An 11,907-nucleotide genomic window follows, 5' to 3' on the forward strand; every position below is an offset into this window, starting at 1 on the left:
TCACTCACATTGAAAAGTACACCACCATTCCATGTACACATGGCCACCAGCTACACTCTGCTGAGTTTAAAGCAGAGAAAACTGCAGTTGTAAATGTCCAGGGAAACTGCTGAAATGCATCTACAATGTATGTGTACTATGCAGCTGGTGGAGATGCTCTCTTTGAGCATGACCAAAAACTTGAAGGCAGTAGAAATCTTTCCATTAACTTCTAAACTTTTCACAGGGGCCATTTTACAGCATAATTTACTCCAAATTGCATTGATTATACTGCTTGTAGCTCTGTACCAATGTACTGACTGATCAGCTTACACTTCTAGACATTTTTGTTGTAAATTCTTATAGATTTGGGGAGAAAATAATGCACATGCTTGTGAGTTGGATTTTCAGAAGAGTTCCTGTATTTTTAAGCTTGAATCCTGTTGTAAAGAGATGAACTTGGGACTCTTCAGCATTGTGTGTGGTGGACAGTTGTTGAACCTTGAGGGCTTTGCTGTTCTTTTTGCTCTCCTGCTGTCCCACAGCAAAAGCAGTTTCCTTTTCAGAAAGAGGAGGCCAATGCTTATGACAGCTACCAAATTTTGCAAACTACTGGGAAAAACTATTGGGTCAAGCCCTGCTTTAGCTTCATTGAACCTGCTGTGAGCTGAGGCACTGACACTGTACTGCAATCTGTCCATTGTGTCCAAAAGCACAACTATTGATAAAGGAAAATATCCATGAGGAAGCTTCTGCAGGACAGACTAGCACAGGAATTGTGGCTTCAGCATCTCACTGATCATTTGTTGATGCAGGGAATGGCTCTCTCTGAAGCTCCTCAGCACGTGTTGGTGCTGTACCATGGTGCAGATGTCAGGACTTGGCCACCTGGACTTTCTCTTCTCCCTAGGGTCCCTGTGTTAGCCAAAGGTGTGCCCCAGCACAGCTGTCACCAACACCACGGACACACTGCTGTCTGCCAAGGCACTGCTGGGTCAAATGGACTGCTGCTTCCCATAGGCTGCTTGGAGGGTTGCCATTGTTGTACTTGTCTACAGATCCAAGTTAGGTTGTTTATTTTCTTTAAAGAGTGTAATGCAGCTCTGCTAGAAAGGACAGAGAGAAAAGCCACATAAAAAATATCAATGCTGCTGTTAATGTAGTCCTTCCCAGGCCTCTGACCTTTCTCACCAGGGGGGTTTTCCAAGCTTTGTTCCAAAATACAGATCTGTATTTCCCTGAAGTACTGAACAATTTCCACCAGAGGTCTCTGTCTACTAATAATTCCAGTCTGGTAGGATTGCTTATGCACTGCAGGGTTCCCAAGTCAGTGTTAGGCTTTGTCTCTTCACAGGAATAAGGAACAAAAGCAAGATTTCCCAAATCTGAGTGCCTGGGAAATCATCATCTACTTTACAGAGCAGTAATATCCATCTGTTACATACACAGAGATTTTCAAGAAAGGTCTCCTTATATAAGTTATTTAAATAACTCTCTTGAGCACATGTAGCCTATCTATCAAAACCAACATTTCAATGGATTTAAGAATTAAGAGCACTTCATCAGAGTGCAGAAACTGTAAATATCCTGCTTTTACATGCAAAACAGGTAAGTTCATTTGAAGCAAGGAAAAGAAACTTCTGTCTTCTCAGAGTGTACTGTGATCCCTAAATTCAGATATAACTATGCTCAGGGGGAACTGCTCCAAGAGACATTTAGCTTTCATGCTACAATATCTTTGCATCTCATCTGGCTTTAATACAAGTGTATCATCTGCTTATGACAAAATTATTTATTTTTATGCCTACATTCTCCTGTCTTTATTTTATTTACTAACCTACTTCACTCTATGGGATGCACTCAAAAAATGCAAGGTGCTAAAAATAAGGATTAAACATTTCTGCCTTGAGGTCTGGTCTCTAATTGCTCTGTGCAGCACCTCAATTTACCAAGAAACATTAAGAAGTCTCAAAGAGAGGCTCTTTTGAAGCTCAAACAATATCATCAGGGTGGGGCAAGTTCCCTTCCCTCACCTCAGGAAAGAACTTTATCCTTCTCTGTGCCAAGACATTTGCTGGTGTTTTGTTGTGGCAGAGGATGGTGTGACATGAGAATCTTGCAGCAGAACCAACACAATTTCCCCAGCTCAGAGTAGAACCACACCACCTGCTTGTGTGGCACACTACAGGCAACAAAATGCTGCTGGTGGCTGCTCACCCTGAAATCATCTCAAACATATCCTGGTGTAGCCTCTCAGCTGAGATGTGAAAGGTGCACATTCCTTTCATCTCCAGCTGTCTGAAAGCCACAGCTCCATATCTGAAATTGAAACAAGGCCAGTGACCAGTCCAGCACATCTGTGTCACCACCAGCAGCTTCTCTAAAGAGAAGACAACTGGACAAATACCATGGGAGCAAGGTCTGATCCTGCCCATCTCAGTGGGGTGACTCACAGCAGTAGTCTTTGTGGGGAATGCCTGAAGAATTACAAGCCAATTTCTTAGTAGCTCTCACCCATGTCATAAAACATACCATTACTATATGCTAATGCCATATACATACATACCTGCTCTCAGCCCCTTCATTTCTGCAAAATATTACAAGTTGGGGCATTGAAGCAGTACTGGAAGTTGCAAATATTGCACTGAAAAAAATACTGAAAACAAATTCAGCCTTAGAACACAACAAACAACAGTTGCAAGATGAGAAAATGTATTAATGGTCTTTGCAACACCTGGCACAAGTCCTGCAGCTTACCTTAGCGGAGGAGCAAAATTTACTCCAACTTACAACAGAACTCCTACTGGAGTAAAGGTGGCATTATTTGGAAGGATTGTAGGCTGAATTCCAAGAGCACTGTAATTCTTTGTTCAGCTTTGACTCACTCCCTTCTGTTCATGCACAGATAGCAGAAGGGGTACTTATTGGATGAACTGACTGATAATGTGCTCACTTACTCAGTGTCCACTGCTGTAACAATCCCTTTGGGATTAAGTGAAAGAGGAGGAACTGCTTGTGATTTAGGACAAGGAATTCTAACCAAACAGCAGGAAGTTCCACTGTGTCTCAAACTGAATATTTTAGTCAAATCAATGCCTGCACCTGTCTTCTGCTTGTAATTCACCATGAGACAGAAGTCCCTTGGTAATCTGGTAGAAATTCTTGCAGTCCTTTGAAAAAAATCACTTGCAATTCAGTAGTTCTTTGATTTGCAAACTCTGGGTAGAATTTGATTCGTGTTTCATTCACTCTTTTCCAGCAAATACCCACATTCCAGCTAAAGCTGATCCTTGTTTTGTCAGTATTGTCTCTAACTTAAGATGGTGTGTTCATTTTTTTTGGGAATGCACCTTAATCTAACCTCTCCTTCTACCTGACATTCAGCTGCAGAAATGTGTTGTGATTACAATAATGGTGAGATGACAGGCAGACCTGGCTATCAGGGTTCAATTCCAGTTCTGATACTTTGCAGTTTGAGTCTTTCCTCCTCCACAGCTGCTGCGGGCCTGGATGACATTGAAGGTACAACTCCCTCCTCTTTCTGCTCTGCCAGAGCATGTTATAACTGAAAAGCCCTGGAAGAAGCTACAGACTGAGAGAGGATTGTCTGGGAACAACACAGGGATTTAACTTGAAGCTATGGATGTAGAGAATCTCTAAAAATTATCTAAAAGTCACAACAGTATCAGAGATTCCATCTGAGGAGACTGTCCTTCCCTCCTCTAAAGCCAAGGACATCAATATTCTGCTTTAGGCCCAACAATGTTGAAAGACTATTTCATTACAGCTTGAAAGCTCTGCAGCTTTGACCCATATGATGGACCAGAATGAAGAAATGTATCGACTAAAAGATGCTTTGGTCCTGTTTTGTGTCCAAAAGAGACTCTTATGTTCACTTCATGTGAAAGAAGCAGAAAGATGGAGGAACATTCTGTCCTTTTTTAGTCTCTAAATAGAGTAAGGTCCCTCCTTTCCTGCTGCTCTAAAATTTATGGCCTTTCAGTAGCCTACAGCTACCTTCAAGAAAATAAAACAGGGCAAGAATGGACCAGGGACCCAGCAGAAGATGAGGCATAATCTAACCAGTGAAAAGGGGTTGTGAGTATTTTCCCCTTGTCTTTTTAGGAATATTCTTTCATACCAGAGAAGTTCAAACTCATCTTACCATATATCTTTTCCCAACATCTATCCTTTTGCTTTGCATCTGCTATAGCAAAAAATTTAAAAGTGTCCTTTTGTTGGGAGAGATTGCTATTGGCCTGGGAAAAAAAGACTTTCCCCCCCAAGATATTGACTTCAGCAGAAATACACACTTACTGTGTGAGAGCAGAATCTGAGAATAACAGAAGACAGAAGTGCAAAATTATCCAAGAGCTTCACTTATAAACTTGGAATGTGGTCCAGCTTTTAACAAAGTACAAGAAAACAAAAGACAAAAAGCTCAACAATAGCAAAAACATTGCCAAACAATTTGGAGATTTGTCTCACTGCTCTCATGTGAGCAATGAGATTAAAATTCTTTACTCTCAGCTTTTGAAGCCACAGACATTAAGATCTCAGCAAATATTTCGATACTTTCAGAAGAAGAAAACTCATATTTATTCTACCTGCAGATATTGGGCACAATGCTGCCATTATTTAACTGTTTTACAAAACTGAGGTCCATTAATTCAGTTACCTGCTGGTGTGAATTCAAGGCTTCTGACTGATGAGACACTGTAATTCTAACAGTCCCTGTCAATTCATGCATGATTATGTTGCACAGACAGTATTAATTTTTAAAAATTAAAAAATAATGTATTTTTGCTGTATGCTGCTACTCAAAGTTAGCACTCTAAAAGTGAGAGTCACCTTTTCAGGGCAAAAAGGCCTGAGGAAATAGGAAGGCCATCATCTGATTATGTGAATAATTCCTTATGTCACAGTGCACGTGAGAAAGATGTTGCAACATGGTCCTTGTGTAAGGATGCAAAACTGGGCTTGGTTTTCACACTGTAAACAACAGATAAAAATGGAATACTAGCAACACTTGGAATTATAATGCATTATGTTTTGGGCTGGCTGCTTGGTGGAATATGATGATGAATATTTGAACTTTCCAAAATCACATTTATTGTAAGGAGCTGGTGGCGCTAATTTCTCTAAGTTTGGGTCCTTTTCTCACATTTTTCTTCCCCACTTAGCTTTAGATTCTGTAAGAATTCTCAGGACTAAAAGTAAAATCCCTTTTTCTTCCTTTAATCAAATTATAGTTCTGAAGTTTTGCATTGGTGCCAAGAAGCCACATATTTGCTTAAGAAGAGTACAGAAATTTGTGCCAGGATCCTAAGTTGGAAAAGGGGGATGAAAAAGTCATTGTACCACACAGAAAAAACCTCAAAGTACAACCAATCCAACCACACTGTGGGTGCACTTTAAGCCCTGAAGTTTGCAATGAAAGTGCCCTTGTATGCATTAAGGCACTAGTCCTTAAGACACAACAAGGCTCTAAGTTGAAACCTGCACCAGGATGGACACAGGGTCACCCACCTGGATCCAAAAACTTAGACTATCCTGCAGGTCAAACACAGCTTCTATAAAGCTTACAACTGTCTTGAATATCCACTTACCCCTAGCTGCTTCTTCCATATGGTAACCTCCTTCTGCTAACATGGCAGCATATAATTATTCTAACAAATACAGCAACAAAACATCATTCAAACTGTCCTTGTGACTCACTCCTGGGCCTTCAGAGAGGCTGCAAGGCCACAACTCTGGGGAAGGAACACTTTCTTTGCATTCTATGTTTCACTTGAAAGCATTTTCTGTATGCAGAATTAAACATTTTCATCTTCATTTAAAATGCCCTGAGACTTTCCTGTGATGTTACATTAGGAAAAAAGTGCACTCTTTGCTGCTCACAGAATTTGTGCAATTTTGGGATTTTCTACTTACATCCATGTTAAAGCACAAGAGAAATACATCCAAGAAACGGCTGTGATTTAATATGAAGATAGAAAGTGTAAATACAAACCAAGAAACTGGAAATCAGAAATCTTCCCTTCTAGAAAAGCATCACTACTACTAGCATCATAAGGCACTCTAAATTTCAGAAGCAGGGTGCCAAGCAGGGTGACATTGCAGGCCTGCTCTGCTAAACCACGTTCTGCAGGGATTTCTGGGATAGATTGTGCTCCCTTTAGTTTGCAGGATTCTTTGTGGTATTTATATTAGTGCAAAATTTGTTGATGTAATGTCATGATGGTGGTCTTCTGCCCAAATCCAACATGTAATTAATGTGATTAAAACCACAACTCTTCAAAGAAAATTTGGCATGCTTTTCTAGAAGAATATGCAGACTTCTTGTGTTTGTAGTACATATCTGAATGCAAATGCATGTGTCTGATTTCCCCTGAGTGCTGTGTGAACAGTTATTACTATTGACCTGGAAATTATTCTACTTTCCCTATTTGACTATTGTTTTTGTCTGGGTTAATGCATCCCTGAAACCAGATGTGCAACACTGGATATATTTCCATTACTTAACATGATCATGGGTATTTGTTATCCCAATGTTTGAGGCAGTAACAGTTGGTTTTTGCTGCCCACTCCATGACCTTGGTTGGTCCCCATGACCAACAGGCCTCACGGGACAAAATGCAGGGTGCTGTAAGGAATCCATGTCAATGAGGCATTGCCTGGGGTATGACTGTATGAACCACTTGAAACAAAAGGAGAGAAAATTTAGATTTTAGTTTTCTAAAGCATGCCTCTGTTAGATTTTACACAGGCATCTACCATGTGGCATAACCAGCATCACCTCCTGCTGTTAGCAATGAAAAGGTTGCTCTGGCCAGTTCTAATTCCAGCCAGAAGAGTGCAGCAGGACATACCTGTGTTGAACATGTCCTCACAGGGCAGACCTAGAAAATGGCCAAAAAATTTTTAAATGTCACCCACTCCCTACAATAATAGCCTGACATGTAAAACAAAATAAATGTCAGTTAACAACAAATTGATTTCTTTTAGTCACAGAAAAGGGCAATAGAAAGAGGATAGTTGACCAAACAATGGCTATTGCTCCTTAACTCTAAACCCAGTAATTTACATTGCTGTAGACAAAAGACTAGTAATGGAGGAAGTGATTGTTTGTGAATACTGAAGATTGTTAAAGAATAAATTAGACTGGGGAATATAACATCATGCAAAAACTACATTTGCAATAATCCTCCATGGGGACACAAAAAGACCAATCTTACATCTGCTCAAGGGCTCTAGCAAGAGAGCAGAGTGTGTGTAATGCAGTGCTGGCAGCTCCATGTGAGAACAGGCACTGCTTCTTGGAGTTTTGTTTCCAGCTGAACTGCATGGTCTGAATACAGGGGAAACCCCCATCCCTTTATCATAAAAAGATAAAGATACAGAGATAGGTTAGATACAGGTTACAAAGACACAAGTGGGAAACTGAGACTGCTTTCCTATTGTAGCCTTAAAGAGGTTTCTTCATACAATCATAGCAGAATACAGGAAAAATAAGGTAGAGGAGCATTCCCAAATGCAACAGGGAAAAGTGTAGGAACAGAGAAAACAGAAATTTTCCCATTCGTTTCAACATGCAGATATTCCTCCATTTCTGCTTCATCTCCCACACACTGGCATCATCCACTCACTGGCAGTAGCTGTTCATGCCTGCATAGCTTCCAAAATGGGTTCTTCCTCCATTCAGTTCCTACTGTTTCAAAGAAAGATCTTCTCCCTTTCTGCCACAAATAATATTCAAGAGGGAGCTCTTCATCAAAGATGCTTTCTCTGTGGATGGTGGTAACCAAAAAAGTGCACAAATGCCACCCACAATATTAAGAGTGCTCCATGCACTCTTTCCCCCTTGGGAACCATCCTGTGGCTGCTCTCAAAATTACAGTGCCTCAGTTTCATGCTCAGCTACTGCTCTTCTTCATTCTTGTTTGTGCAAGGTAAAACAGAGAAAAAGAAACACAGAGACTGGAGTTTTTCATCAAACTCCACAGAAGTGAGAAAAACCTAGGTGCACCAGGGCCCCTCACCTCCCCTGGAGAGGAAGGAGATGAAACAGCTGAAGGATAAGTGGGTACAGCAGAAGCTCCAGCTACACTGCCCTTTGTAGTCAGAGGGTGAAGGTGTTTTGTGCTAAAGCAGGAGGCAGAGTGCTGGGAAAGCCAAGTAGATGGTTTCACTCAAAGGAGGTTTTCCTGGATATGCTCAGGAAGGCAAAGGGGCTCACAATCTACAGGCCATTGCAAAAAGGGGAAGCTCAGCCCTTTCTGTAGAGAGAGAAGCCCCCATTTTTGTAGCTATCATTCCCAAGCCTTGCATAACTTTGCACAGGATAGCTTTAGGCAAGTGCTGGCTTGGGGCACACTCCCTTGGAGCTGCTCACAGCCTGAGAAGCCTGTGTGTACCTCTCACTTGCACATGGCCTCTCTGTGCTCAGGAATCCAACGTAAGGTTTATATCATCCCACACAGAGGTGCAGATGTTGGCTTCCCAGAGCAGCAATAACGTCTCCTCTCCAGTAAGTTATGTTGTTTTCCTAGCGTCTCCTCTGAAGTCACTCTGGCTGCTCCTGGTTCCTCCACATCTCTACACTCCATACACTCACACATTTTGTTCTCTTTGAGAATTTTTGGCTGGAGACTGTCGGAATGTCATAAGGCATATCTGTCCATATTTTGAACTTGACTAAACTGGCCAAGCTCACTCAGAGTCAGTGTTTTATATCTAGGCAGGATCTGTTTCATGCTCTCTTACCAGCAAAGATAACACTAGTACAGTTGTTATGTTGGTCATGTCGAAATATTGCCCGCAAACTAATAATTTATTGTGGAGATGGGGGCGTAGAAATGAGTAAAAACTTGTTTTTTCTTTCATAGTGTAATATTTTGACCTGCTTTAGTAAGTTAGCAGTTATAAAGCACTGTAAGCAGCCAACATGGGCCTATTTACTCACACATGTAGCTAATGATCCTTGTTGAGACATGATTCCAGTATTATAAGCCCTGTTCTACTAAATTCATTGAAACTGTTCCCAACTTACATTACCATAAATGAGAACAGAATGAGGTTTAACATGAATATGCAGCCCTATGCATATGCAATTTTACTATGTATTGATATATATGTGTGCATAAATCACCTATGCATGAAGTGCATATACATATTGTCATTCTTATAAATCAGCAGATTCAAATAAGATATTTTCCTAGAAAACAGCTTGTATAATGACTATAGTTAAAAATAATAAATTTGGAATTAAAATGAGAACTCAAGTTGAAATCTTTTCATCTGCTCAGTTTTACTGCAGTGCAAGTTGCTCAGTACATACCTTAACAGTAATATATTACTTACAACTATGGGATCCTCTTTTTTAAAAAATCAGGAAGCCACTGCAATTTATTGTTGTTGCTGAACAAATGTTAGGACTATCTGTTTCTAAATTTGAAGGGATACAAAAAGGAGGTGAGAACAATCCAGGATAATTCAGTTCATCCTTGACAGTCCCCTCACTGGCTTTAGGCTTCAGTGAGAAGGGCAGACTGGGCTTCTGCTCTTGAGAGACACTGGTCTGGGGTAGGAGATGTACAGACAGGGAGTGAATAGGAAATGTGTCACAGTCTGACTCAAAGACTGAAAAAGGGCAAAGAAGCTTCAAAAGTACAGAGTTCTTTCTCTCATATCATCACATGACAGGGAAGCTTGAGCTTTTGCTAGTACATGGTATGTCCATCTAGGACTTTTTTTCAAGCAGCCATCAACATGCCTTTCCAAAAAGTGGTAACTAATTTCACAGTCCTGACAGTTTCTCAGACTTGAAAACACTGGCAGAGCATACAGTCATCAATGACTGCCTCTACCTAAATTTGCAAACTTCTAAAGAGTGACAGATGCAGGACAGTTAACAATAGCAGCAATATTGTAAAAATAACACATTTTGTAAATCGCTACACTGAATGAGCAGAAACTACAGAACAAGAAGAATAATGACCAAAGATTTAAAAGACTGAAGCAAAGAATCAGCTCACACTTAAGACATGTTTGAATTGGCCTTAAGTTATTGAAAAGAAAAAAAAAATTAAAAAATTGTAGAATGATGCTGATATATGGTGCTCCTCACAGTCCAAATTACAAAGAGTTTTGCTAGAGACTTTGGCAAGCACAAGTTTGACAAACCCTCAGTCAAAGCAATTTCTCTGCTTATTAAACACAAGCATCTGCAGGCAATAATGGATAGTAATTCACAGTAAGTTTTACCAGTTTAGGGTAGGAGCTACAGAGACACAATATAAAAGGCTACAAATGCTGCCATGAAGCTTTAAACCAGTGTAGAATTAGATGAAGTGCTCACCAGAGAGGGACTGTCACCTCACGGTGTTACCTTTCCTTTGCCTCTTTACAGACCACACATAAAAGCTGGAGGGTGCTCACAGGCAACTGAGCTGACAGGACTCCAGTTTAACAGGGTGACGTTTCAACAGTACATTTCCAAGTTAGCAACCTCGCCTCATCCAAGGAGTGCCAAAAGGCAAGGGGAGCCAGGGGGTGAGGGGTGAAGGCAAGGGGAAATTACAAGCCAGTCTACCTTCTGAAACATGCTTGCTGAGGTTATGTGGAAATTTCTCTAGCCAGCAATCTGTTCGAGAGTTTTCCAAGTCATTCAAAGCTGACTCGGTCATGCTATGCATACTTAATTCTACTTCAAACCGTGTCTTGCCCTTCCCTCAAATCAGGGGGACTGCCAGTAAATGCTGCTCTGAACAAAACCTTTGATCCAACCTTCCTCCTCTTATTGCACTGTTGTCTCCTTCCCAGTTCAAACTCTCATTTCAGCTTGGAAATGAATGCTTACTTGCAGGCTGAATGGAATCCTTATGGGCTGTATCTCAAACTCTAAAGGTGTTTTCAGTTTAGTCGCTTTTCTTAAATCTATGCTTGCTGATTAATCAGAAATTGCTCGAGCCTTTTTCAAGAAGGACCTGGCACTCTACTTAAAAATCCCTGGATTAAGTCCAAGTAGTTTAGCTGTTTTTTAGGCTTCCCTATTCAATGCAAGGCATCAGACAGGTATTTTCAGAACTTGTTTCTCCACTTTGCTGGGTTTTGCAGTGTATAAATTCAGTAAAGATTCACTAGAAACAACAGCCTCTGGTTTTGCCACAGTTCTTTTTAAAGTACTTAGAAAACTGGGGCTGTAAAAACAGATTCCTTACACTCCATTCAAAATAGATTTCTGCAAATACTCCTGTAAGTACCAGGACATTCATTGTTCCAGAGGGACATAGATTTGCTACCACAAACTATTCAGAATACCTGTGTTCTGAAACTGGATGCTCGGAGTGGCTACCCCACAGTGTGCACCCGTACCTTCTCCTCTGGAGCCACAGAAAGACGACAGGATCTAGTTTTTGAGGTTCTTGTTTTCTAAGGGAGAAGAAAAAAGAGAACAATAAAAAAGGAGCAACATACTCAAGTAGCAAGGGTGGGCATGCCCAGGCCCAGTTCAAGTCTCAGGCAAAGATTTGATCCCCCAACTGCACATACTCACAGATTGCAGATGTGAACATCTCTGGAACTGAGCCCCAGCCAGGGGAAGCTGCTTCAGCTCTCCAGAGCGACTCTGAAAAGCTCCAAAAATAATGGTACTACTATTCTGAAGTGAGGTTACTTCCTTCAACATCTGTGGTGAATATGTGATACGGGCTGCTATAAGCATCACACGTATTTAAAACTAACAGGAGATGTCAAGGCTTGGTCCAGCCACATTGTGGTCATTAGGAGGAGGGAGCTACACAAACGCTTCATGAGATACATATGCTGCTCTAGGAGTACTAAGGGTTAGCCTGTTCTGAGAAATCTCCCATCCTGTCCAGATTTTGGACAAATAACAAAAAACCCCCACCAAATCCTTCCAAAGTA

General features: G+C 40.9%; 1 protein-coding gene across 1 annotated transcript in view; it reads right to left on the reverse strand.

Annotated features, from left to right (window-relative positions):
* The window catches only part of HDGFL3 (HDGF like 3), a 66,753-nt gene extending 54,848 nt beyond the window's left edge, over positions 1 to 11,905 (reverse strand). The window contains exons 1-2 of the mRNA XM_030955673.1: positions 11,537 to 11,905; positions 11,356 to 11,412 (exon numbers count right to left, since the gene is read on the reverse strand). Of these exons, the coding sequence (XP_030811533.1) occupies positions 11,356 to 11,412; positions 11,537 to 11,704 (225 nt within the window). The 5' untranslated portion in view covers positions 11,705 to 11,905. The remainder of the gene's footprint in view (positions 1 to 11,355; positions 11,413 to 11,536) is intronic.
* Positions 11,906 to 11,907: the final 2 nt, after the last annotated feature.

This window comes from Camarhynchus parvulus, chromosome 10 (genome assembly GCF_901933205.1).
Source record: "Camarhynchus parvulus chromosome 10, STF_HiC, whole genome shotgun sequence".
NCBI lineage: Eukaryota > Metazoa > Chordata > Aves > Passeriformes > Thraupidae > Camarhynchus > Camarhynchus parvulus.